We start from the raw sequence: 27864 nt of genomic DNA on the forward strand, positions 1-27864 counted from the left end.
CAATTTTTATCAACATATAATATTACTATTGACTAGTCCTTAGATAAGAGAAAGAACTATACAATATATATATATATTTTTTAATTTCTATAATCTTCAAAGCAAAAAATACAAGTTCAGAAAGAAGAAGGAAAGAGATTATTTAGAACTTATTCTGGTAGTGTCATAATAGTATTATATTTTGGTTTTATTTATTTATTAAACTATCATAAGAATCTAACTTTTTCTTATTGAAAACAGATTATAAACTATTTGACAAATACACAAACAACATAGAATCTTTTTCATATATCAAATTTATTCTCGTTTAAGTTATCAGGGAGATAATTTATCATATTAGATCACTCCAAACAATAAAAAAATAAACAAACGATTAACAATATCATCAAGTGTTTATCACTCATAGAATTATACAGTGATCTATCCTTTATAACTATTATTATTATTTTTTGTTGCAATCATAATTAGACACATTTTTTATTGCATTTCACATTTCATACCTACATTAGTTCATTTTTTTACGAATTCATCCACATTTTATTAGAACCTTATTTTCGAATACTGTATTATTACTACTTCATCTTTTTATTTATTTTACACATACTACAATTATTATAATGTCAACTTACAATTATATCTATCAAAACCCTCATACTCCTCAGGAATATCAAAGTTTGATAAATACGGTAATATCTTTATTGGTTGAACCTGAACAACATACTACAGTAATGAAAACTTATGCAAATGATAAAAATTTAGCTAGTGAAGTTCAAGCTTATGCAAAGTTAGCAGGTAGAGATTGGACATTTTATGTTAAAAATTTAAATATTATCATTGGTAGAAACACAGACAACGTTTTGACTAATAGTACTAACGCAAACACAAATCAAATATTAGAACCTGATTCAAACGTTGATATCGATTTAGGCCCAGGGAAAGTAGTTTCGAGGAAACATGCTACAATAATATTTAATACAGAGAAAGGTGGTTGGGAATTACATGTTCTAGGTAGAAATGGTGCAAAAGTAAATTTTGAAAGAGTACATACTGGTCAAGAATATCCTGCTGTGAAATTATCGTCGGGGACAATCCTAGATATTGGTGGTACGCAAATGATGTTTATCCTACCTGATACGGAACCTATTATTTCCGATTCAACTTTTGAAGCATTAATGCCAAGATTGTTAAGTGCTATGGGTACATCGGGACAAAGTAATAACCAATTACTGAATGAAATAATTAGAAATTCGATATATGTTAGACAACAGCAACAACAATTACAAGAAGTACAACGTGAACAAAGAGCCTCCAATGCAATAAATCAAACACGAACTTTTAAAATGTATGGGAATAGTTCAAATTTACCATATCCAAATGGTACTCAATTCATACATCAAAATTTACCCGCTCATTCAAATGGTAATGCATTCACCAATGGATTAGAAGGTTCAACAAACTTGATGGGTAACGATTTTAAAAACCATAGTAAATCATCATCATCTGCATCAGGTTCATCAACTTCTTCAAGATTTCATAATTCTTTATCAATAAGTGGATTTCCTCATGCCATTGATTTTGCATCTGATTTATCTAGAGATGAAAATAAAACTGTGAAACCACCACATTCCTATGCAACAATGATTACTCAGGCTATCCTATCAAGCAAAGAAGGTATAATCTCCCTTGCTGACATTTATAAATTTATTGCATCAAATTATGCTTATTATAGATTTGCAAAGACAGGATGGCAAAATTCAATTAGACACAATTTATCCTTAAATAAAGCGTTTGAAAAAGTACCAAGACGTCCGAATGAACCTGGGAAAGGTATGAAATGGAGAATTAGTGAAGCTTTTCAAAAAGATTTTATTGATAAATGGAATAGTGGTAATTTATCAAAAATTAAACGTGGTTCATCCGTTATCAGACAATTACAATTACATATGTCCAAATATAACAGTTTACCAATTCAAAGATTTCCAGAACAAAATTCAAATAACTATAAATCAGATGAAAATAGTAATGACGGCATGGAATCGAACAACCCTGTTCCACGGTCTAACCACAACAAATCCAATAATAATAGTAATGTTGATTTCCAATTACCAAATTTGCCTAAAAGTTCTAAAACTAATTCAAATTCTAATGAATCACAAAATCAACTACCACAAATGATAAATAACAACGGTAACAATATGAGTAATTTGCAGAATATGGGGGATATAATTAAAATTAATCAACAAAATTCTAAAAATTTACCGATTCAAGAGATCAATTATCAGAACGTCTTCCAATCTGAAAACAATAAAGATAATTTTAATAATAACCTAAAGGTCCAGTTAGAGAACCCAAACGGAGGATTAAATAGGTCAAACAACCCAAATATCAATGTAAATTTTAATGCTAACAACAATGCCCTGGTGTCATTCAATAATGCATCTTATGGTTCTTCATCTAGTGGGCCATCATCAACCAATAATTCGAACACAACTGCAACAACAGTATCATCTTTAAACAGTACTGATATAAAAAAAGAGACTAAGTTGGATAATATTGAGAATAGCGACGTTATTCTACCTAATATACGAACATCATTGTATCAAACAACGATGTTACCAGCTAATCAGATTAATCTCTCGAATTCTGCAGCACCAGCATTGAACACTAATGGTTCAAATACTTACGATTCCTTATTGAGATCGCCTTCGAAATCATTTCATATTACTGCCATGGAGGCGTACACGCCAGAGAGAGGCAGTACTATACAGAGTAACAAGTCTCCGAAACAAGAAAATGCGAGCAATCCCAACATGAAACCGGACATGGATACACTTAGCATTAAAAATTTGAATCCAAGATTTACACCATCTACAGCCAAGTCACAAGGCCATGTTAAAAGTTCCCCTGGTGTCCTGAATTTGTTGCAATTTAGTTCGGTTAATAACACACCAAAACTTGATACTTTAAATGGTAATAGTAACGAGGAAAGAAATAAAATGGGTAATACTACAGATATTGAAAATGATTCTGCCAAAGATTTAGTATCTTCACCTATCAAAAGACCTGAAATGTCGAATGATGCGAAGGGTCCAAAAATTAATAAGGATTTAATTTTAGATACCGACAATGCTAAAGTAACAATTGTCAATGAATAAATATAATTTCAAAAACAGAACTAGCTGGCTACTTTTCTTCATCTTTGACTTCTCTCATTTCACTAATGCACCCTTCTTTTAAATACATATTTTCTTTTAAATAATTATAGAACATAACAATAGGTATATATGAAAACTATCAATAAAACTGATGACAACTTTAATATTTCTAATTAATGACATACTCGGACTTTTTTTGTCAATTGTGCTTTTTTGACTGCTACATCCGTACATCCATTACAAATTTACAGACTTTTTTATTTTTTCAAACATTTCAGGAAAACGTAAGAAATAATATTTTGATCCGCAACAATGAGCCGTAACTCTTTTTTTTTAGCTACCCAGTAAACAATTTAAAATTAAACAGACGGTCCCTTCACTTTACGGTTAGAGTTAGACAGGGGCATTCCGTTGGGTGATGGGACTATCTGCTCTATTGTTAGGTTGGCTCTCCCGGTACACACCACAACTTCCCTTCTGGCACAGCCCCATTGATACTGTAAGCAGCTTGAAAGTTAATTCTTTTGCCATCATCACCAATTCTGAAATATTATTCACTATCTGGAAAATATTCAAAGTTACTATGGCTATGATTCTTGTAACGGTTGAGTTGCGCTACTGTAATAACGTGGAAACCCCAGTGAAGCTTCATTATCTCTCTACCATGGTTCTCATAGTTAGACACTGTTCTACATGCTATACTCTATTGTAGTCCCGGGTTAGGATAGTAAGTTCCATCAATATTCAACTTTATTGAAGATGTATTATGGCATATAGTAAACTTGATTGTTAAAAAAGTATATATATATTTATTGTAGTGTTTAATTAAAGGTTGAAATTTTCAATAAAAGATATAACCAAGCAGTAAAGATGTCTACTTTCGAAAAAGTTGTTGTCGTTGATGGTATGTTAAAAGAATGAATTACGCAGAGATAAGATACATCATGTTATGTTACAAATGAAAGAATCATTCAATAGAAGTGGAAAAAAAGTTATTAATATAGATAGGAAATAAGATATACAGATGGATGATTGTAATGTTTAGAATAATCGCATAGATGTCACCTTATTGAATAAAGCCAATATGAATAAATCACAGATTACTAACATAATATTTTTTTATTTGTTTGATACTTCAATAATCTCATATTTCCCAACAAACATAAGTTATATCTGATATAAATTGTATTAATTAGTCAATTTAACAGTTAATTAAATGTTAATATTAGGAAAGATGATTAATGAAGATAAAGTTATGAAACAATGAAAACTACTATTTTACAGGTAAGGGCCATCTACTAGGTCGTCTAGCCTCCGTTGTTGCTAAGCAACTATTGAACGGTCAAAAGATCGTTGTTGTCAGAGCTGAATCCCTAAATGTCTCTGGTGAATTCTTCAGAAACAAGTTAAAGTACCACGATTACTTGAGAAAAGCCACTGCATACAACAAAACCCATGGTCCATTCCATTTCAGAGCCCCATCTAGAATCTTCTACAAGGCTGTTAGAGGTATGATCCAACATAAGACTCCTCGTGGTAAGGCTGCTCTTGAAAGATTAAAGGTCTTTGAAGGTATCCCACCACCATACGACAAGAAGAAGAGAGTTGTTGTTCCAAACGCTCTAAGAGTTCTAAGATTGAAGCCAGGTAGAAAATACACCACTCTATCCAAGCTATCTTCTGCTGTCGGTTGGAAATACGAAGATGTTGTTGCCAAGCTTGAAGCTAAGAGAAAGGTCAGCTCTGCTGAATACTACGCTAAGAAGAGAGCTTTCAACAAGAAGGTTGCTGTCGCCTCTGCTGCTACTGCTGAATCTGACGTTGCTAAGCAATTAGCTTCCCTAGGTTACTAAGTAATATTTCTTTAAAATCGAATATTTTTAGTCTATTATATATCATTTAATTAATTATTATTTTTATATGTCTTAATTTGTGGGTTGGAAACGAATAGTTGTATTTGTCGTTATCATAAAATGATATTATATTTGTCGGTTAACGTTTGATATATACGTATAGATATTTATATATGTGTGTGTAGATAATATGGATGTAATATATGTACATGTAGATGGTACCAATAATTATTTAATGTTTCTTGTTTTTAAAACATTAGTAATGCGTTTGCAATTATACACTTGGTAAAGGAGATAGCAAATTCAATAGATTTGGTTTGTTTGCTGTTTGAGTCCATCCTAGATATAGTACAAATGGAATCCAACCATAGTGGGCAACTGTGTGAGTTAAGTTGAAGAACTTAGTTAGACGTTCCTTAGATTCGTCACTTAGAATGAAAGATGGAAGAAATGACATATTCTTAAATTATTTTGCGTTAATGAAGGGTTACAGTTATATATGTCTCGTTTGCACAGATTTATTTATAACCAATCTGTCAGATACTGAAAAGAATGATTCTGCCCTTTTCTTTATATTTATTATTGTTACTCTTGTCAGAGAAAGCTCCTAAAAAAGTGAGCCAGTGAAGCCGTGGATCACCCATTAACAAATTGAAGGACAGTTTAAAAAGGTACATAAATGTCGTATAACGTGATTTTGAAGAATCTATAACAATACATAAGGAACTTTGAATTGAATTGAATTCAGAAGAAGAAGAAGAAGGTACCGTCCTTCATTACAGTTGTAACCTATTTAAAGTAATTACTTCTTACGAATATTAGAGATATATACGTATATGTATATATGTGATTAGGCAGATAGACGAGGGTGTTTATATAACATGGGGAGCTTTTATTTTAAAAAAGAATATTAAAACTATCATAACAATAATTCTAGTGGATTTTCAATAACTTGCTTCAATTGCTTCATGAATTCACCACCTTGGGCACCATCTACAGTTCTATGATCGAATGTTCCGGTTATAGTAACTTGATCATCAAATGAGAAACCATTCTCAGCGGTAGCATCTGGGATAGCGACCTTCTTAACAGTAGCAATAGCCAAAATAGTGGATTGTGGTAGATTGATAATAGATGTAAACATAGACACTGCCGAATTCATTCCTAGATTAGATATACATATAGTCCCACCTTGGAATTCTTCTGGGGTTAGTTTATTTATCTTTGCACGTTTAGCCAATTCCTTAACTTCATTAGAGATCTCGATTAACCCTTTAGATTCTGCGTTCTTTACAATTGGAGTCAATAAACCAGTTGGAGTAGCAACTGCAACAGACACATCAACATTCTTAAACTTTCTTATAACTTTCTCGTTAGCCAACCAGTATGAATTAGCATCCGGAACCCTCTTAGCTGCCACAGTAATGGCTTTAATAAGGATATCATTAATAGATATCTTATATTTGTCTTGTGCAGTAGAGTTCAGAGATTGTCTTAATTTTAACAGTTTAGTAACAGATATATCTGAGGAAACAATATATGATGGGGTTGTGCTAGTTGATTGCAAAAGACGATCCGCGATAATTTGTCTCATTGTAGTAATTGGAACATCTTCATAAGAAGCAGTAGTAGATGCAGCTGGTGCTGATGATGGACTTACAACTGCTTGTTTAGTTGCAGTTTCAGATGCTGCATTGGAAATGGAAGGTTCTTGCTGTTGAGTTTCTAAGAATTGTTCAACATCGTTCTTAATAATTCTACCATTTGGACCAGTACCTGTTACATTCTTTAAGGCAATACCATGTTCCAAAGCCAAAGTCTTTGCCAATGGTGAAGCGAAAATTCTACCTCCATGATTTCCAGTTGAAGAAGATGCCTTATTCTTAGTAACTTCAGAACCCGATTTGGTTTTCATAGAAGAAACATTTGAGGTAGCCTTAGTTGATGGTTCTAATTTTTCCTTAATATTTTCTACAGCTGGAGCAGGTTTGGAATCCTTCACAGTGAAATCTTTAAAGGCTGAAACATCAGCCGCATCTTCAACATAAACAGCAATAGGTTTATTGACCGGGATATCCTTAGTTCCTTCTGGTACAAGAATCTTAGCCAAATAACCGTCGTCTTGAAACTCAAAATCCATTTGAGCTTTATCTGTTTCAATCTCTGCGATCACTTGACCTGGAGCCAATTGATCACCTACTTTCTTAGACCAAGCAGCAAGGTTACCTTGAGACATTGTAGGAGACAAAGCTGGCATACCAATAATAGTATGTGGTGGGTATGAAGATGCATAACCTCTCAATTGCAATCTCAATTGACTAGCGATCAAAGAAGTTCTAGTAAAACGTGGTACAGTTCTGAGTAGTGCTGACATCGTTTGACTTGTGGAGATGGATAGTTTTTCAAAACACTACTTAAGAGATTGAAAAAAAAAAGTACTCTTTTAAAAGTTTAGATATATATTATCAATAGTTAATTCAATACGAATTAATTAAAAAGAAGCTTTGATGTTGACTTTAATCACAACTTGCAATTGTAGTTCGTTGTTACATCTATGGTCAGAGAAAGAAGGGGTGACAAATAACTATGTGTCTGCCCGGTCTCTATAACTCTCGGTATTATTTCATTGTGTTTTGAAAACAAAAAAATATTTCTGTTGCCATAAAACGCATCTACAAGCCTGGCGCTATTGTCGTTTGAAACATATATAAACGTATACATCTTTATTTAGAAGAATCAAATATGAACGGACACATTTGAACAGGCTGAATTAAATGGAGTCATTTGAAATTACATGAAATTACGGTAGTTCTTATAGATTATGTTGTGATAAAAAAAAAGAAGCGGAGATTCTTATGCATGATACCAGGAATCTAAAGTGATGAGTTTGTCTGCTTGCTGTATGGATGCCATACTATCACTATTATTAGAATAGTCCCATGTAAGCATCGACTTGTTCTTTTTATTAACTAGATCTTCTTCCCATTCTAGTTGGATACCTACTCCGTCATCTGCAGCTTTGTCCAATAAAGTTTGACACGTTTGCCATGAGAATCTAACAATATCTGTTGGCCATCCAAATAATGGCTGTTGAGAATCTCTAAGCCAATTTTTCGTCCTAGGGTCTGAAGGATATCCCGAACCCATTTGTGTAGTGCTTTCAATGTATTGTTGCTCTAAATGTTCGACCAACAAATCTCTTGTGACTTTAGCTACCACACTCGCTACACTAACTACGCAGTATAAAGAATCAGCTTTTTTAGCAACTGTAAATTTAATCCCTGGGAATCTATTTTCTAATTTACGTTGGTAGGTATGTGGTGGACCCACTGTATCAATATATATATGTGATAAATGCACATTTTGATCTAAGACACCCTGGATCAATGCCATCGTAGTATCATGAGCTTGTTCATTCAAATTGTATTGCTTAGTAGGTGGGAATCTAGACATTCCTGAGGATATATCACAAGGTGTAATACACGTAGTAGCATAACCAACAGCATCAATTTCTTTTGAGTCGTACATTAATTTAAACAACTGACGACGTACAGGATCTGTCAATTTCTTAGAGTCATCAAAATCGTATTTCGGTATAACTATTTCATCTTGATAAGTACGTGAACAATATGCCACGGCATATACCATGGGACCGATAACGGGACCTCTACCAGCTTCATCGATCCCCATTATAATCTCTTCCTGTTGTGAATCGACATTATTGATAGCTTCAGGGACAGGTGAGAAATATGATTGTGTATGTAATTTATCCAGTGATGCCAGAACCGTAGGGGGTTGTTTCGTTTCAGCCATTTTCTTATTTAATTTCACTTAACCTAATTGATTTGTTTAATCCTATATTGATATTCTGTCCTTATAATGATCCAAACGTCAAATATGGCACCATAAACATTTATGTATAAATGTTAATAATTTCGCGTATTTTGTATTTACGTTACTTTTCAACTCATCTATTTCAAGTTCCCGTAATTTAAAGAAACAATATCAAAAAAAAATAAAAAATAAATGCAATTTTATGTACAAGTGAATGTATATTTATATATGTGCCTAATCATTATTGTATATTTACATCGTCAAGGGATCCAAATGATAAAACTTGTTCGATTCTTGATTTTTCAAATAATAACATGCATAATCTATCAATCCCAAGCCCCAATCCACCAGTTGGAGGCATTCCAGATTTCATTGCCTCTACATACTCATAATCTACATCTAGGGATTCCTTATCATTATTTTTAAATTTATGTTGTTGTTCAAATTTTTGTAATTGTAATTGTGGACAATTTTCTTCTTCGTAAGCATTAATATACTCTTTACCTTTAATGAATACTTCAAATCTTTGACTCACTTTATCATCCAGACCATTAATTTTCGCTAATGGGGACATTATAGTTGGGTGATGCATGATGATTGTAGGTAATAGTGTTTGACAATAACGAGATTCAATATATTTGCCACAAAGTTTATCTAGAATTCTTTGGGGTGAAAGGTGTAAACCAGGTTCTTGAAGTTCTTTTGAGTTAAATATCTCGTGTTTTACTTCAATTGGTATAACGTCCATTAAACTTTGAGTTTGTGAAAGATCTATCTTTGTGAAATCTACCTTCATTTCCCTTGATAAAGTTGGTAAAAATTCAATTTTTTTAAATTTCCAATCATTATTTTGTAATTCTTGATACAATTGATGTATAGTATTATTTTTATCATTCGATAAAGAAGAAGAAGAAGAAGAAGAAGAAGAAGAAGAAGAAGAGTTTTCTAACTCGATCATTCCTTTTATAACATGTTTAAACATATCTTGAGCCAATAAAATCAATTGATCCATTGATAAATAACGTTGATATAATTCTAACATAGTAAATTCTGGATTATGAGTAGAATCGACACTTTCATTACGAAATACTTTGCCAATTTCAAAGATTTTATTTAATCCACCAATTATTAATCTTTTCAACCACAGTTCAGGTGCAATACGTAATTGTAAATTCGAATCACTAAAATTCAATTTCGTTATAAATGGTAAAGCATTAGCCCCGTTAGTTTTTTCTGATAAAATTGGTGTCTCAACTTCAATGAATTGTCTATTTAATAGGAAACCACGAATCAAATTAATCAATTGAGATCTTTTCACCATTGTTTGTATCCCATTCACTTGATAATCCAATACTCTATTTTTATTAATCTTTATATTATCTTGTAATGAATTAGGTAATGATATTTGAATGGGACTTAATATTATAGGTAACATTGTACATTTCAATGAAACAGTCTTTTTAATATTTTCAGAGACACCAGGATAACCTATAACTTGAATATAATCATTTTTTTTTAAAAAAGTTGTAGTTTCAATAAATTCATTATCAATTATATTTAATTTATTAAAATTTATAATAATTTGAATTGATTGATTAATTTGCGTATCAATTAAATCAATAAAACACATTTTTTTACCTGCCATTCTAATATTTTTTATTCTGCCATTAATCTTTAAGTTAATATCAGGTTTATCATGATCCAATTTATCATTACTTTCATTGTTTATATAAGTGTTAATGAATTGTTCAATAGTAATATTGTTGTGAATAATTTTTTCATTATTTAATAACGACATTGAAGGATAATATTTGTTTAAATTATTTTGTAATATAGAAATTCTTTCCTTTGGTTGTAACTTGTTTGAATTTATTTTCATATTATTGTTATTATTGATATATCTAGTATTTACAACATTATTATGAAATCTGCAATAGAATATCAATCGATGAGTAAAATTTAACTTATTCCAAACATTATATCCTCTTCCTGTCGATGGCAATACTTTTTCAAGTATCATCGTCATTGACTAATTACCTAACAACAAAGGTTTCTCAATGTATATATATGAACACGTCCTATCTTTTCTTCGACCTTTGGATAAACACTGCTTAGCTTTATTTTAAGAGATATCCTTAATATTTATCATGGACCTGGTATTTATGATTATTTGGATATAGCCCAGTAGCCCTAAAACACAACCCTATCCTCTTTTTTATTTATCTATTTTATTTCTTGACCCCAGCAGAACTCGAAACCAAGAACAACACTACAATCCGTCCGTCCACCAATTTGATTGTTTGACTGTTGTCTCAGTTCACGCGCCTCCTTACCCACGGGCACACTTGCACTAGAGCGAGAGAGAGAGACTGTAGAATAGACACAACCCACACACCAACTGGCGTACCCTACGCACTCTTCTGGGAACAACCAAAATGAGCGAATTTTCCATCGAAAGAAATTTCAAAAACTTTTGTTGGCTGCAGAGAAAACAGGGAGAAGCAGAAGAAGAAACCAAATTAATGACTGAAGAGGGCACAGTAACAGATATTATATAAAAATATACAGAGAGAGATAAGCGTCGGCAGAGGATTATCACAGTTTGATTATGAAATGAAATGATGCTATCAAATCTTAACTAATCTTATAATAATACGTTTGTTAGGCAATTCTATCTCTTTTTTCCAGTAATAACAATACTTTGACAAACTACATACATACCACATTATATCAGCAATATGGTCTCATATAGTTGACAGACTGATAATAATAACGCTAGGGTAATACTAGAGTAATATTATTTATGTTAGACCGAGAGAACAGAACAGCCCATGTTGTATAGCTTATACTAAATTTTTGATGTACGCTATTGTACATTGCACTATGAGGCTTTCTGTCTGTCTGTCTGTCTGTCTGTCTATCTGTCTGCCTCTATATTTGCCTACTACTTTGTTCGTTCGTAATTTGGCTGTATTGACATGGTTTAATAGATGGGATACTTGTGCTAAACTAGACACAGAGAGAGCAACATATATTTATATTCATTGTTTGGTCCCCTTTTGCCTCTTGAATTACTTTATACGTTAATGTAAAGTTTTGTTGATATAATCAAACTAAAGAACTCCACCCTTTTTCTGCTCACTGTCTCGCCCATTCATTCATTCATTTATTAAGAAGTCTTGCTATTATTTTTTTCTATAGTCTCATATACTTATTTTATTTTATTTTTACTTACTTGTTAAATTTATATGTTTGAACCTTTTTGGTTAACATCGATAGAAAGTAAAGATAATAAGCTCATTATTTTGTTATATTCTCTCATTATATTTTATTATATTTTATTATTCTTTCAATTTATTTAGGTGATTTTGTCTTTTTCGTACTTACATTCATTTATTTTTGCCTTTTAACAACCATATTATCATCATCATTATTATTAATATCATAGCTCATACATTTGTTTTTTATTTTTAGTTGGATTAATAAAAGAACATCCATATTTGATTATTAATATATATATACACACAAATTTTTATATTACTAACAAATTTTTTTTTCTGTTTTCATTTTTTACAACACATCAAGATATACAATACAATAATACAAAGCTATAAGATTCAGATTCAGATTCAGGTACATTCACACAACCATGGAAACCGACCTTGCTATCTTACATCTATCACCAAGTCATGAAGACAAAAGACCTATATCCTCGACAAATAATCCACATATGATCCGTATTAGACGTAAGAGCAGTAATATCTCGAGGACAAATAGCAATACAACAATGTATCCTGTAGTGCCTCCATCTCCAACAATAAGTGAACATTCATTAATCTTTGAAAGAAGTGTAGAGGACCTAACTACTTTACCTTCATCGACTAATACTTTGGGATCCATGACAAATTTAAATATGTTAACTAAACAAAGATCAAATTCAAATGCTTTCTTACAAAGACAACTGACTGGTGGCTCTGTTAATTCTATGGCATCCAATTCAATGACTCCAATGATGTTACCTGTAAGTGCTACACCTACAAACTCATTGTCAGCACACTCTACAAACCATCATCATCACCATAGGAGAAGGACTATAGAAAATCTGGTGGCACCTGCATTAGATGCTTCATGTTCTCTAATTGCAGATCATACTACTCAGATGGATAACGTTAATGTAATCCATTCAAGAAATTCTTCCATTGTTGGCTTGAATATGGCTTTGGGTCTCTCTAGAAGTTCTTCCATTAGTGGAAGACTTGATAAGAGACAGATATTTAATGGTACACAAAGTGATGACAATAATGAGAGTGAATGTGATTCAACAAGTGGTGGTAGTAGTCGTGACAATAGTGAGGATGAGGATGATGAAAATGGTGTCAATATCGATAAATTGATAAGATCACGTAGAATAAGTCGTAGTCGTCGTACTTCAGGAACAAATATCAGTTCCACTCAAACTTCTCCAATGGTAACATCACCAAGATTTTCTAATACGGCAACTGACTCCTCAGGTAAAGTATTGAAATTTTATTCATATGTTGATATGGTTTCTGATGAACATATTAACCCTGCAATTTCTAATCGGAGACCATCATTCTTAACAGGATCAGTATCATCGCCTTTATTGACACCTTCAGAATTATTAAATTCATCAGCTTCAAATCATTCTTTATCACCACCACAAATTGGTACAAATTTCTTAAAGAGTCCAGTTATGACAGCTACAACAAATAAACGTGACCAAGGGACATCATACATATCTCCAAAATTATCATCAAGAAGACTCTCAGGGAATAGTAATAATAATACTATGCCTAGATCACCTACTTATGTCCCTAATGGAATGAGTACATTATCTTCTCCACAAAACTATTATCATAGATCACATGGCAAGACAAGAAAATCTAAGGGGCAAAATAAAGATAATTCGAAGTCTAATGATAATAACAATGAAATCAAATTTCAAATTGAATCGTCCGATGAATTTTCTTCTGATGATGATACTGCAATGTTTGATCTAGATCAATCAAATGGTAAACAAAATAATAATAACATTAGCCTTAAGAATGGGAACTCAATCTTTAACATTCAAAATTCAAAACAAGGAACTGCAACAACATCTCCATCATCATCAATAACAGCACCTCCATCTGTGCTAAAAACTTCGATGTTTCAAACAGGGAACAATCATAGTAACCCTGATATTTACTTGAAGACAAAATCAAGGACGTATTCAAATGCCAGCTACCATCCACCACCTCTAACTTCTAGAACAGGTAGTACATCATCGACTTCCTTCCGAAAGTTATCCATACCAACAGCTAACAACGCTACTGCTCAAGGACCTGGTACAAGTCCTATCCTACCTTCTCCATATTCTTTGCAAATGGAGAATCTTGGTGCTGTTCTTAGACAAAAGGTAAGCGATTCCAACGCTACATCAAGACCTTCTACACCAATTTCAAAACACGATTAAGATATTCGTTATGCCCATTTCAGGCCTGGTACTAATAAAAAAAAAAATTCTTCTTCTTTTTTTCAACCCATCACTTCAATTTAAACCAAAAACATTAAAAATAGATTCATAGGTATAAATCCTAATACACATTCATTTCCAAATTCACAAATTCATATTTAAATATTTATAAACTTACATACCATATTATTCTGATAGATATAAACGAATAATAAATAAAATCAATCATAAAACTTCTTCCAAAATTTTCTGAAATTCATTCTTTCTCATATTTTTTTTTATCTTTTATAATTTATGCAAGTCGAATCAAAATATATGATATATGTATATATGTATGTATATATGTTAACTGATCTAAAGGTAATCTTTTCTATTTGCAGTCCTTACAAATCTTCTTAATTGCCACTCGACATCGGCATCTTTATTATCCATTGTACCTAATCTTAATTCAAATAATTTCATTTCAAACCTTGGCCCAACTTCGGCTAATTCCACACCATCTCTAGTTCTAACAAAGACATGTTGTCTTACACTAATAAAATCACCTTTATTCGCAAATGTTATCACTCTTTCACTATCTTTCTTAGTACCAGGAGAAAACAAATGCTTCAATATACAGACAACTCTCTCACCTAATTTAGTTTCGAATCCATCAAATATCAAATGTGGGCTAACTTCACTGACATTCCCGCTATTCATTATGTCGTGTCTTAAAACAACATTATGTAAACTGAATGATGCGGTAGGGCCGTGAGGTAAATGGGAAATGGTCAAACTAGTTGGAACACCACGATGTTCATGTAATACAACAATATCAGAAGTACCGGACTTGGTGGCAGCAGATACCAGATTTGACATAATCAAATTACCTCTGTTTAGTCTTGTGGCGTCTGGAAACATTAATTTGATTTCTTTGGCAAATTGTGATAATCTTGTACTTGGATCACGAGAGGTCGTTATAATGATTCTTGGGTCAACTAGACCACTGGTATGGGAATATTCATTATCTATTTCTTCATCATCTTCTGCTTGATGAGATTGGTCATAACGAAAATCTCTCTGTAGTTCTGTATCCTCTGCAATTTCCTTTGGTAAAGGCTTACCTTGTGCTAATGATTCCTTTATTATTTGTCTCTTCTGCTCTTGTTGAGCCTCTTGAAGCTGTTGAGCCTTACGGTACAAATATTCTCTTCTTTCACGAGCCTGTCTTCTTAGCATTGTTACTTTTGATGGGATATATTTATATATATGAATGTGAATAGGTTAATACCAAATGCTTCTTATATGAATGTTGAATATTACAAAAGTATGGAGAACCGTTGATAAAGCTGCTCAATAACTATACCTTCCGTGGTTTATGTTTCTTAAATATATGGTTCACTCTTTTATTTTTATTTTTCAAGATGCTCATCGCAAATTTTTTTTCCAGAAAGCTAATTTTCAAAATGAAAATTTAAATCACAATATACGAAGTAACTAATCTATTCATATATATATTTTACTTACAAAGTATATTAATATATCACTATCTAGAAATAAGGTTACCATTCAAGCCTCTTCATATCACAAAAATTTCATGAAATTATGTTGATTATTTTTGTGCACGTCTTGCGTGAGTTCGTATGCTCTTTTCTTCCTCAGAAATTTCCATTCTAGTCTTGAGAAACCCACTATTTCGATTCTTTGATGGGATATCCATTGATTGTCTTCTTCTACCTATCTTGGGTATTGAATTATTAACATCAGATGGTTCCGAATTAGATGTAGTAGTAGTCAATTCTTCGGGAGGAGTTCTTTCTGGACGATGTGTAGTGGTATGTCCACTGGCTGCTGCTTTCTTAGCAGCTAACCGTTGTTGATGTATATTATTTGGTAAAAACATATGTGTTGACAATGCTGTTGGTAAAATAGTTTGAGCTGTTAATGGAGCATTTGACTCATGCAAGTAACGATCTCTTCTTGGTGCAGATATACTATTACTGAAGCTACTTGTTCTACTATGAACCTGGGTGGTTGTCGTTGAATTGGAAGGTTGAGATTTCTTCAGAACTACTTCTAATGGGGCCGTATGCATGGATGTATTACTTGTTGAGGTATTAGGTGATGTTACAGGGCCCACATTATTGTTGTTATTAGTGGAACGAGAAGAGTGTTGTTGCGTAGATCTATCATTATTGCGGGGATTTGTTGAATGGTCGTCATGAAAATAATTGCTTGAACGAGATGTTACCATCCGATCCTGATTGTTGTTATTATTATTATTACTATTATGTGTCTTATTATTTTCATTAGAGAATAACCCTGTTAAAAGACTTCTCTTGGTATTTTCTATATTGCTCTGGGTATGAGTATGATTGTTGCTACTTGTGGTACTGGCTATACTTGTAGGTCTTGAATTATTTGCATTATCGTTCTTTGTAAACATTAATTTATCCCATTGCTTTCTATAATATTGATCATCTTCATCGTCATCGTAATCGTCATCATCTTCATCGTCATCATCATTATCATCATCATTATAACCATCATTCTGTCTATATTTATTACGACTTTTACGTTGTTTATCATTATTTTCCCCATCTAGATTATATTTTGATTTATTTGTAAGAGTGATTTTATTATCATTTTCATTATAAAAATCATCATCATCAGAATCTGCTTCTTCATCTGAAATACTATTCCAATCAGAGTATTCATCTTCACTACTAAAAAATATTTTATTTTCATTCCTATTATTGAAAAAACTATTAGATTCTTTAATATTGCTAGTATTATTAGTTTGGGAATCATTATTATCATTATTATCATCATCATCATCATCATTGTTATTACTCGTATTATTCATTTGGAATAAAGATTCATCCCGTCTTATGATATTATTGCTTTCATATTTTTGTTTTGTTGTTGATTCTGTTGTATCAAACCCTTCAATAATATTTTGTGGATCTTCTTTTTTATTTCCTTGTTGCGGTTGTGGTTTATATTTTTGAAACAATTCTGCAGTTGTAGTCATTGGTTTAACATAAGTTGATGATGATAATGATTTTTGTGTAGATTCTTGCCGCGATTTTATTTGAGATTCATTATTAATATTGCTTATTGACTTATGCTGTTGTGATATACTATTTGAATTTGAATTTGAATTTGAATCCTTTTTAGTTATATTATTTGAATTTGGATTTAAAATATAATAAATATTTTTCACGCCATCACGTTTTTTTGATTTATTAATTGAATGATCTCTAAGTAAAGCTTTATTAACAATTCTCCAACTAATATTATTTAATCGTATACCATTTTCTAAACGATCACTAACATTAATCAATGTAGTATATAAATCGATTGAGTTGAATGAATTTAATCTTTCAGGAGTGAAAAGATTCGGCGATATTTTAAAATATGAATCATGATCATTTAAACGAAATGTCGGTATTGCCTCCATAATTAATTTTATAATTTTATAAATTTAATATTTGTTTGATTGTGATTCGTGACCGTTATGTTTTGTTATTGACGTATTGTTTAGAATAACAACCCTAGAGTAAATGTCTTGTAATACTCTTTTGTGTATGAGCACTAATAAGACCTTTTTCCAGTTAAATCTTGCTCTATTTTATTTTATTTTTTTTTCTTAGTATATATCAAAATAAAAAAAAATTAGAATAGAAGAAAAATGAATGATGTATAGGGTATAGTAATGTGAAGCACACAGTGCGAGAGAAACACGCACAGAGAGAGAGAATATATATATATATATTAAAGCAAATAAATGATAAAAAGGATGTAGAAGAGCACAATGATTTATTTTAGTGTGGGAGAAGAAGGAAGTGATGTATGAACTTTCACAAAGAGAAGCAAGAAATGGAGACAATTATAACGGCTCACTGTTAAAAGGGGTCGATAATATAAATCCTTGATAGTTATAATAGACTAATGATCAATCTCAATAAAATTTCCTCTGTTGTAGTAATAGTAAAATATATGCTAAAATATATTGTAGATGGTTATACGTATTGTTTATATATTGTAGATGATTAGGACCAGAAACAAACAAACAAACGCTCGTTAAGTATTCTATTCAAACAAGATATTCATATCTCTTCAAAAATAATTTATTTTATGCATTATAGATATAGAAAGCGATGTTGCTTTGAATCATAACACTTTACCTCGAGAAAGTGATTAATCATTTTGAATTACCTAATTTTAATACTTATAAACTAAGAAAGTATCATATATTGATTGTCCTTGTAGGGGGTATTATTACTGCATTCAATGCGTGATACTGCTGTTGCTTCTTTGTTCGATTCATTTTTATCACCAGAATGGATTAAAAATAAATGAATTTTTCTGTTTTTCTGTTTTAATTGAGCGGGCAGAGAGAGTCAGAGTGATTGATTATATTATATAACCCTCAAAAAAATGTGTCAAACTATTATTATGTTAATATATATGCAGATGTATAGTATATATATTAAAAAAGTTTTCTTTTAGTTCAGTTCAATACATCTTTCTCTTAGAATCAAAGGAAAGGTCGTCTGGTATTATGATTGGATTATCTTTGTTATCACCTTTTTTAGATCTCATCATTGCAATGAATTCAGGATTATTATCTCGTGATTGTAATGATGTCACAGATTGTGCTTTCATTAATTCTAATCGTAATTGAATTCTTTGATGTATAATTGCACGTAAATATTGTTCCCATAATGAACGTAATTGCCTTTGAGACCTCTTTTCTTCCTCTTCTTCCTCTTGATGTTTTTTACTTGCATTTTTCATATATGTTCTTTGATGTTGATATCGTCTTTGCTGAGTTGGCATAGTATTTGAACGTTTTAAATGCAATAATCTGAGTTGTGTCTCTGTCATTGGTATATAAACTCTTTTTATTGATGGTTGTCTCTTATAAATATTTCTTGGGACCGTTGAAGAAGATCGTATTTGAGCAGTCATTGCATTTTGACCATTTACATTATATATTGAAATTCTTGGTAAAGGTAATATTTGTTCCGTATCAAGAGTTTTCAAATCAATCAAATTCATCATTTCATTTAATTCGTTATAATTTCTATACCTTGAATTTGTCTTTATTTGATTTTTAGTTTTATTATTATTTCTTTTCTTTAATGTTATAAAACCTCTTGGAAATAAGAAATTATTCTTTTTTTGAAGATTATTTAATTCTGTTTGTGTTGTAAAATCTTTATGACGATGACGACGTGATGAATGACGTCTTTTAATTCCATGGCCATTACTATTGTTATTATTATTATTATTATCAAATGGTTGAATATTTATCTTTTCTCTTTCTTTTGAATTATTAATACTAGTATTACTACCTGAAGTTTGTTTCATCTGTTGTAATTGTTGATATCGATCCCAATTGGATACTTGTGATAAAGCACTCTCTTGTGAAGACACTCGCTGGTAACCGTGTCTATGTATCATCGTAATTGAATATTTTGACTATATATATAGCTGTAATAAGAGTTTATGTATATTATACAGTTTTGCTGTGAAACAGCATTTAAAAATAGTGTTTACTACTATCCCTTATATATATATATATTTATGACCAATAATATTTTTCATATAGCAAAATCTACCCAGCAAAGAAGAAGAAGAACGTCTGTATAAATATCATATCAATATTGTCTTTGTAGTTGCTCATCATTTGCATGTCATCATTAATATGATACTACTGTATGTAATTATAGCATCAATATAGAATTAACCCAGCAAAAAAACAACAACAGAATATTGACTACGCGCGTTGTTACTGTGTCGGTCGAGACAATAAATAATAAATTTGTTTGCTGGGCTTATATATTGCTTGTATATATATATATAGATATATATATTGCTTATATTCTTGAATATATATATAAGTAGACTGATAGTATTAAATGGTGATATGTTCTATGTCTGGTTAAGTTGCAAGTACATTTATATATATGTGTGTGTGCATGTGTTAGACTCTAGTAGGATATATACATGTTTATTTCCGTGTGAATTGCACTTCCCATCTCGAGCAGTCGTACTGCGTGATATTGCTGCACCCCTTTCCCGGCGGCGCCACGAACGGTTTTTGTTTGTTTCTCGCTGGGAGAGAAATAATTTTTAGTTGTGATTTCAATCGATTTGATTTGTTTTGATTTTGTTTCTCGGTCGTTTGATCCCTCTCTCTCTGTTTTTTCAATTATCTTAGTAGATGGTATATATATGTACGTGTTTAGTTTAGTTCAGTTTACAACATACTGCTATTTTTCTTATTATTATATACATTTGGACTTGCCTCTGAATATAAAGATCATACATTATATACATAGAAACGTTAGCAACAATGGATAAGATTAAAGAAAAATTAACTAATTTAAAATTAGAAGCTGAAACTTGGCAAGAAAAATATGAAGATTTAAAGGAATCTAATAAGACAGTTGAACAAGAGTTAACCGACAAAGAAAATCAAATTAAATCTTTAACTGTTAAGAATCAACAATTGGAAGATGAAATTGAAAAATTGGAATCTAATGTCGACGATAATAAAGGTTTGGAACAAGATGTTACCGACAAAGAAAATTTAGTTAAATCTTTGACCGTTAAAAATCAACAATTGGAAGAACAAGTTGAAAAATTGGAAGACGAATTAAATGAATTGAAACAATTGAACGATGAATCTTCTAATTTGAAGACTAATAATGAAAGTTATTCAAAGAAAAATCAACAATTAGAAGAAGAATTAGAAGAAAATGATGAAAAATTAAAAGAAACTACTGATAAATTAAGAGATTCTGATTTGAAATTAGAACAATTAGAGAAGAAATTAATTGCATTACAAGATGAAAACGCTAAATTAGAAGAAAAGAATGAAGAATTAGGTGAATTATATACTCAATCAAAGAAAGAATTGGATGAAATTGCTGAATCATTAGAAAACTTATAAGTTCTCTGAAGTACTTCTTTGGGTATTTTATTTTTAAAATACAATGAGAGAATAATTAAACAAAATTTTGCAATAATAACCATATATATATATATAGTTATATATATATATTTACGTGTGTGTCTCCTTTTTTTCTTTCTTTTGTTATACTTTACCAAAAGAAAAAAAGAAATATTAAACACACCTTCATTTAAATAGTATCATCTAACATCCTTTTACACGTGTTTATATATATATATCTGATATACTAATCATATGCTAAAGATGAGCTGTGTCTATATCTTCTTTGTTTGTATAGATAGATAGATGAGAGATACTACTGTTAATAGTTCTCATTTTTTCAATTTTGGCTGTGAACTCCCGCAATTTTAGTGCGCATATCGTTTAAACGCTTTGAATTATATTGCTATGACAAAATGTTATGGTTTTGAAGTTTTACTAAATATTGCAACAATGCACAATTTTCTTTTTGTTTAGCAACAATGATAATAATAATAATAATAATAAAAATGAATTAGGAACATCTATCTATCCTCTAGGTTATTATATTCATTCATTAATATATCAGATTCTGATCATATCAAAAGTGTTTTTCAAAAACAAAAGTTATTCATACCGGTCTCTATTATTAATTTTGTTTTGATTCATTTCCATAAAATTATTCAAATATGCCTGTCAAGATACGTAAACAGAATCAAGATTTACTCAGGCAGAAATATATGTCTATAAAGACTTTGTCTTTAAACAATCTAACAGCAAAACAACATATGTTGATGGCTCTGTGTAGAGATGTCTCATTGTTACCACCATCATACTATACTTTCACTTCACTTAGACGATGTATTAATGTAATGATGGATTCTCCATACGTAAAACTTTATGAACCACAATCATTTAGAGACACTTTGACTAGATTCTGGCAGACCTATATGTTATACAATAATTTAACAGAAATATCGTCTGCAGCATTATTAAACTCTAGTCATATGTCATCGTCATCATTTTCATCATCATCTTCATCTTCATCTTCTTTATCAACTGTGACGTCAACAACTTCTGCGATTGGAGCCGCTATCGCTGCTACTCAAACATTCGCTGATAGTGATACTCCAGGAAATTTAGTGATAAATAGTTTAGTAGCAGCTAGAGCCTCTGAATATTTGTTTTGTGCCATCTGGTGTCTAGTGGCATTATATTTATCATATGCAATCCTGGATTCTTTAATGGTAAGATGGATTGTTAAATATTCCACTGTGGCTGCTATATTAAGAATGTTCTCAATGTCGTTAATATTTGTCTCGTTTGAATTATTACTATTGAACTCTTTATCTCCTGAAAATAATTACTTCTTACATACTTGGATCCTTATTAGCTGCATTTTAACATGTGGTTATATATGGCAAAGTTATCTAACTTCAGATTTAAACTATATTAGAAGAAAGAAACCTGGATTGAATAATAGAAGTAAAAGCTTACAAAATGATAACTTGAATAATTATACGGATTCTAATACAACAATTACTGATTCTAATTCTCCTAGGATATCAAATTCAAATTCTGATTCTGATTCTGATTCTGATTCTGATGATACTTATGCATTTTCTGATGATAATGATGATGAAGAAGAAGAGAATCTCCAAGATTCAACCCGAAATGAAAATAATCATTCTATTCCAAGAAGGAAAAAGAAGAAAAATTCACAAAATAAATTGGATCTATCAGGTTTTAAATTTACTACAAAGAGAACAATAGATCTATATAACATTATAGTATTCTGTGTGGTACCTGTTGGATTAGCAAGTTTTATTACAATGGTAGGTCTATTAAGAAACTTGTTCATCCAAAGACTTGATGTAGAACAACTAGCTAGAATCATTCAAGAATCAGTACATTAAGAAACAACAATACCACTAGCTTATTTATATAACATCGCTATTATCGCTCTTTTGACAGCATTTGCTCCCTATCATTTTTTTATTGCTATTTACATATATACTTTTTTGCATTTTCATATAATTCTAAAACATATAATTCTTTTTTTTATCTTTATTCTACAACTTATACCTTATTATTGTCATCATAGTTATTCTCTCTCTCAACTATTATCTATGCGCACTTAATTAACATCATTTTCGCTAATAACTTTTGTAATATATTATTTTTTTTCTCAAGCTTGTAATTGTATATTTTTATGTCCAAAGCGAAATTGAAATAACAAGGGAACATATAAAGAAAGATTAGTAAAAGTCGTTGTTAAGAAGGGACTAAAGCGTAACATCACCATAAGGACACATATAGACACAAGTCAAATAATTGTAATGGTTGTACATATCTTAGGTAAGGTCTTCAAGGGTAAAGAAGTCATTAGAATAGCTCTAGCATCCAAGTTTTATGGGATTGGTGAAAAGACGGCAACTATAGTCTGTTCGAAACTTGGATTTTATCCATGGATGAGAATGCATCAGTTATCAGAGGCTCAAATAATGAATATTGCCAGTGAGTTATCAACAATAACCATCGAAGGTGAAGCGCGAGCTGTTGTAAAGAGGAATATTGCATTAAAGAAGAGCATTGGTACGTACGAAGGTTTGAGACATGTTCTTCATTTACCTGTTAGAGGTCAACATACTAGAAATAATGCAAAAACAGCTAGAAAATTGAATAGGTTAGATAGACAGGGTTGATTGTGTTTTTTAATTTGAGTGAAGTAACAAATAAAAGCTAATCAATGGATTTGAAATTTAATCATTCGCCCCTACATATACTGTGTGTCAATAAACATTCTTCAAACAGTATCCCATATATTCAGAAAAATGAAACCAAAAGATTAATAATATGAGGAATCATTACTACGATTTATGAATCGCAATATACTTTCTTTGCAATGATATTTAAAAAAAAAATTAAAATTACGTAGGTTCATCATGTAAATATATAGATCAAATATTATAATCATCTGTAAATGAATTCCATTCATTTAGTTCCAATAAATGCTTCATAGTTGGCCTTCCATGAGGGCAATTCCAAGGTTTATCCAGAGTACTCAAATTACCTACTACTTTCTTCATAGTTTTTCTATTCAATGGCTTTCCAACCATGATACTCATTCTACAGGCTCTCATGGCAAACATAGAGCGAATCTTTGAGCATCTAATATAATCCTTTCTTATACCATCATGTTCTCTAATCATACTGATCAATTCATATAAGTCGTCAATACCAAATGTTGTGTTTTTCGATGTCGGTTTACTAATTAATTGAATACGAGATCCGGGTTCGGCATCCTCATTAACTTGTAATTTAAATCCATTTTTTTCCAAAACTTCAATATTATCTAAGGTTGTCAATTCATCTATGATGTTTAATTCTAATTTTTCGGGCACTATTAGTCTTTGGGATTTAAATATTGTTTCCTTTTGTAACATCTCAAAATTATATTTTTCGTCACTTGCATGTTGATCAATGATGAAAAGATCTATTTTTTTATTCTGCTTATTCCTCTTTGTTGTGATAATAAAACCAAGGTTAAATTGACCTACAACATTCATTTCATTGAAATCTGATTTAATGATGGTTAAGGTTAATTTTTTTGCTATATCTTGAATATTATCGTCACTTGGTTCATCATCATTAATTACATTCTCATTATTATCTTCTTTGTTTGGTGTATCCCATCCTTTAATTGTAGTGATAACCCTATTGAACTCTAGTTTTATGTCAGTAATTTCTTTATTTAGGGGAATATCGAGTCCATATATTTCGAATTTCTTGTTAAAAATCTTTTCTCGTTCTTCACAAATAGCTCTCAGTTTTAATGTATTACTAAATACGTCATCTCCAAGTTTTATTACTGGAGAACGAATATTAGTTTCCATAGGTGTGGAAATCTCAACGAGATTGTAGCTATTGTCGTCACTACACGATGAATTGTGTTGGTCGTCAGAGAGGCAATCATTATGACAATTAGATTTATCAATTTTACTTTTGGTTGGTTTCTCATCTTGCTCATCTAAGAATACTAACCCTTTATTCGGTGTAACTTTTACTTGAGACTGAATAATTTCTTCACCAACTTGAACAACAACTACATCATTAGTATCACTTTCTTCACTTTCAGATTTACCACCTGGGAAATTATTAGCATCATTATCATATTCTGGATTCTTAAAATCATCAAGGTTTATCTTATTAAGTGAGATATTTGTTGAATTTTGGTTTAATACTTCGCTATTACCTGATGCATCATGTTCTACTTTTTTATTAGTTGAGAAAATCTGCTCTTTTTCCTCTTCCTCGAAAACTGGTTTTTCTTTGGTAAATGATGGTTCGGAATTCGGTAATTTATTCTCTTCACCTTGTGAACTTGGGAAATCATCTTTTCGTATATCCATTATGGAACTTAATTCTGTATCATTATTATTTGCGTGATCATCAATAGAAATGTCAGAGAAATCAGCTTTATCAGAATAAGTTTTATTGTTGTATTCTTTTCTTTTTGGTTTTTTATAGTTCAGATCTTGTGCCTTTGGTATTTCTTCATTCTTAATTTCTTCATCATTGTCATTTAAGTATTCATCTGTTCTTTTTCTTTTTTCAAGAGTCGATGATTTGACCATAGATACATCTTGTTTCTCAAAAAAGGTGATTAAATTCTCCCGAAGTGTATCTATTATAATATCTTCATTATGAATTATGACTGTTCTTTTATCTGGAGTAATATTTATATCTATTAAATTAGGATCAATCTCAAAATTAACAAAAAATATTGGATACTTCAGATTAGTTTCATTATTAAAACTGCGAAACGTTTCATTAAAACATTTATTCAAAACAGGATACAATATAGGTCTTTTGTTTATGTATATGAATTGTCTATCTCTAGAATTGTGACCGACCCCAACTGAACTCTTAGATATAAACCCTGATACATTTATATTGTATTCTACACCTTGTAAATCATCTTGCTGAGATCGTATGTCAGACCCATTCATTAATAGCTTTATTTTATTCTCTCTTTTTTGAATTTCTTCTTTTACATCATGTAGATCCAAACATATATCCAGTGGTAATAACCCGTGAAGGCAACTTGAACCAAATAAATTCAAAATTTTCTTTGACATATTTTCATTTTTATTAGTTCTTAAAATTATATTTTTACGACCATTATTATTAATATTAATAATAGTGAATTTAATGTTCTCATTAATAATGGCATAACTTTGTAAAAGGGTAACACATTTAGCAAATTGATTTTTGGCTGTTCTAATAAATTCTTTCCTCCTTACTGGTAAACTTTTAAACATTTCCTGAACCTCTACTGTGGTTCCTTTATTTCTTGATGTGATATTATTTGAAGTTATTTTCCCATTGTTATCATATTCAATTTTATTTGCTTTGGGACCATTTTGGGTAGTGGTTATTGATAATTTAGAGATATTACATAATGAAAATAATGCTTCACCTCTAAATCCAAGTGATGTAATATTCATAATATCACTAAAGTTGGTCAGTTTTGATGTATAATGTTTTAATGTTAATGTTTGAAAATTTTCTTCTGAGATTCCACTACCATTGTCAGAACATTCAATTGATTCAATACCATAATTTTGAAAAGTTAAATCAATTTGATCTGCACCAGAATCAATACTGTTATCTATAAGTTCTTTTACAGCAGATATCAAATCAACAATAACTTGTCCCGATGTAATTCTATTGATATCAGTTATATCGATGGCCTTAATAAGGGTATCTGTAGCCATTTTTCTCCGTTGTATATAAGTTCACAAGTTCTGGAAATAAAGAATGACTTGATGATTTGATGATAGGTTTGGTTAACTTTCGGTTAACTTATCCTCACGATATTTAGATTAAGTTATCAAGATTTAAAATACTGATATTTATTAGATGCTATATCGCAGTATATGAACCATCTCAATGCTTAATATTTTGTGTGCTGTAAACTTATTTTTTCTTCAATAATTAATAACGCGAATAGTGATCGCACCATACAAATAAGAAACGCGTACTGTTTTTATTTATGAAGCAAGAAATTAGAAATGAATGAAATTCAATATGATGAAGGTTGGAGTAAGTTCTTTAATTAACAGTGTAACTTTAAGTTTATTAAACTTGATAGTCAACTTTTGATATATGAAGGAAAAGGAGGATGCGCATATTTGAGTTGTGTGGGGGATCAAATCATCTATTTCGAGATTGATAGATTAAAATATAATAAAGAAGAGGGAAAGAAGAAAAAGAAGAATAAGTACATGAGCTTCCAGTAAATATCAACCATCGTTTGTTTGTGTTTTTTGAACTACCATTTATGGAAAACATATTACACCCACGCCCATTATAATATACTCTATTCTTCTTCTTCTTCTTATTATTATTATTATCACACACCCTTATATCATGTTTCCATGGCAACGAGGACTGTTCCCTCCAGCTTTTTCTTCGGAGAAAATTGTCGCTCTTTTTTTGGTTTTCGGAATTTTTCTTCTTCAAATATTTTTTGGCGTTCGTTAATTTCTTAGTAATAATTTCGCGTCTCCCTCCATTCTTGAAAGAAAATGTAAACAAACAAGAAAACAAAACAAA

The 27864-nt window shown here is 30.9% G+C and overlaps 14 protein-coding genes across 14 annotated transcripts; 6 read left to right on the forward strand and 8 right to left on the reverse strand.

The window, feature by feature from the left end:
* Positions 1-617: 617 nt before the first annotated feature.
* Positions 618-3155, forward strand: FKH2 (forkhead family transcription factor FKH2; the record flags this gene model as incomplete). Its single annotated transcript, XM_041548654.1, has 1 exon — positions 618-3155. The coding sequence occupies one exon, from the start codon at positions 618-620 to the stop codon at positions 3153-3155; it is 2538 nt and encodes an 845-aa protein (XP_041404588.1).
* An 870-nt stretch (positions 3156-4025) lies between these two features.
* On the forward strand, positions 4026-5008 carry RPL16B (60S ribosomal protein uL13; the record flags this gene model as incomplete). Its single annotated transcript, XM_041548655.1, has 2 exons — positions 4026-4059; positions 4440-5008. The coding sequence occupies 2 exons, from the start codon at positions 4026-4028 to the stop codon at positions 5006-5008; spliced, it is 603 nt and encodes a 200-aa protein (XP_041404589.1).
* A 274-nt stretch (positions 5009-5282) lies between these two features.
* On the reverse strand, positions 5283-5465 carry TOM7 (Tom7p; the record flags this gene model as incomplete). Its single annotated transcript, XM_041548656.1, has 1 exon — positions 5283-5465. One exon carries the CDS (start codon positions 5463-5465, stop codon positions 5283-5285), a length of 183 nt encoding a protein of 60 aa, XP_041404590.1.
* A 462-nt stretch (positions 5466-5927) lies between these two features.
* On the reverse strand, positions 5928-7382 carry LAT1 (dihydrolipoyllysine-residue acetyltransferase; the record flags this gene model as incomplete). Its single annotated transcript, XM_041548657.1, has 1 exon — positions 5928-7382. One exon carries the CDS (start codon positions 7380-7382, stop codon positions 5928-5930), a length of 1455 nt encoding a protein of 484 aa, XP_041404591.1.
* A 479-nt stretch (positions 7383-7861) lies between these two features.
* RNH201 (ribonuclease H2 catalytic subunit RNH201) lies at positions 7862-8821 on the reverse strand (the record flags this gene model as incomplete). Its single annotated transcript, XM_041548658.1, has 1 exon — positions 7862-8821. One exon carries the CDS (start codon positions 8819-8821, stop codon positions 7862-7864), a length of 960 nt encoding a protein of 319 aa, XP_041404592.1.
* A 262-nt stretch (positions 8822-9083) lies between these two features.
* Positions 9084-10868, reverse strand: MSK1 (lysine--tRNA ligase MSK1; the record flags this gene model as incomplete). The annotated part of the gene is made up of 1 exon (XM_041548659.1): positions 9084-10868. One exon carries the CDS (start codon positions 10866-10868, stop codon positions 9084-9086), a length of 1785 nt encoding a protein of 594 aa, XP_041404593.1.
* A 1623-nt stretch (positions 10869-12491) lies between these two features.
* Positions 12492-14318, forward strand: MLF3 (Mlf3p; the record flags this gene model as incomplete). Its single annotated transcript, XM_041548660.1, has 1 exon — positions 12492-14318. One exon carries the CDS (start codon positions 12492-12494, stop codon positions 14316-14318), a length of 1827 nt encoding a protein of 608 aa, XP_041404594.1.
* Positions 14319-14672: 354 nt separating this feature from the next.
* On the reverse strand, positions 14673-15536 carry IMP4 (snoRNA-binding rRNA-processing protein IMP4; the record flags this gene model as incomplete). The annotated part of the gene is made up of 1 exon (XM_041548661.1): positions 14673-15536. The coding sequence occupies one exon, from the start codon at positions 15534-15536 to the stop codon at positions 14673-14675; it is 864 nt and encodes a 287-aa protein (XP_041404595.1).
* A 373-nt stretch (positions 15537-15909) lies between these two features.
* Positions 15910-17760, reverse strand: MKS1 (Mks1p; the record flags this gene model as incomplete). The annotated part of the gene is made up of 1 exon (XM_041548662.1): positions 15910-17760. The coding sequence occupies one exon, from the start codon at positions 17758-17760 to the stop codon at positions 15910-15912; it is 1851 nt and encodes a 616-aa protein (XP_041404596.1).
* Positions 17761-18818: 1058 nt separating this feature from the next.
* NIS1 (Nis1p) lies at positions 18819-19769 on the reverse strand (the record flags this gene model as incomplete). Its single annotated transcript, XM_041548663.1, has 1 exon — positions 18819-19769. The coding sequence occupies one exon, from the start codon at positions 19767-19769 to the stop codon at positions 18819-18821; it is 951 nt and encodes a 316-aa protein (XP_041404597.1).
* An 895-nt stretch (positions 19770-20664) lies between these two features.
* Positions 20665-21264, forward strand: TPM1 (tropomyosin TPM1; the record flags this gene model as incomplete). Its single annotated transcript, XM_041548664.1, has 1 exon — positions 20665-21264. One exon carries the CDS (start codon positions 20665-20667, stop codon positions 21262-21264), a length of 600 nt encoding a protein of 199 aa, XP_041404598.1.
* Positions 21265-21932: 668 nt separating this feature from the next.
* Positions 21933-23159, forward strand: EOS1 (Eos1p; the record flags this gene model as incomplete). The annotated part of the gene is made up of 1 exon (XM_041548665.1): positions 21933-23159. One exon carries the CDS (start codon positions 21933-21935, stop codon positions 23157-23159), a length of 1227 nt encoding a protein of 408 aa, XP_041404599.1.
* Positions 23160-23582: 423 nt separating this feature from the next.
* SWS2 (mitochondrial 37S ribosomal protein uS13m) lies at positions 23583-23948 on the forward strand (the record flags this gene model as incomplete). Its single annotated transcript, XM_041548666.1, has 1 exon — positions 23583-23948. One exon carries the CDS (start codon positions 23583-23585, stop codon positions 23946-23948), a length of 366 nt encoding a protein of 121 aa, XP_041404600.1.
* Positions 23949-24203: 255 nt separating this feature from the next.
* On the reverse strand, positions 24204-27023 carry PMS1 (ATP-binding mismatch repair protein; the record flags this gene model as incomplete). The annotated part of the gene is made up of 1 exon (XM_041548667.1): positions 24204-27023. One exon carries the CDS (start codon positions 27021-27023, stop codon positions 24204-24206), a length of 2820 nt encoding a protein of 939 aa, XP_041404601.1.
* Between the last annotated feature and the right edge of the window lie 841 nt (positions 27024-27864).

The sequence above is a fragment of the Maudiozyma barnettii genome (genome assembly GCF_903064755.1).
Source record: "Maudiozyma barnettii strain CLIB 1767 genome assembly, contig: KABA2_01, whole genome shotgun sequence".
NCBI classification, from domain to species: Eukaryota; Fungi; Ascomycota; class Saccharomycetes; order Saccharomycetales; family Saccharomycetaceae; genus Maudiozyma; species Maudiozyma barnettii.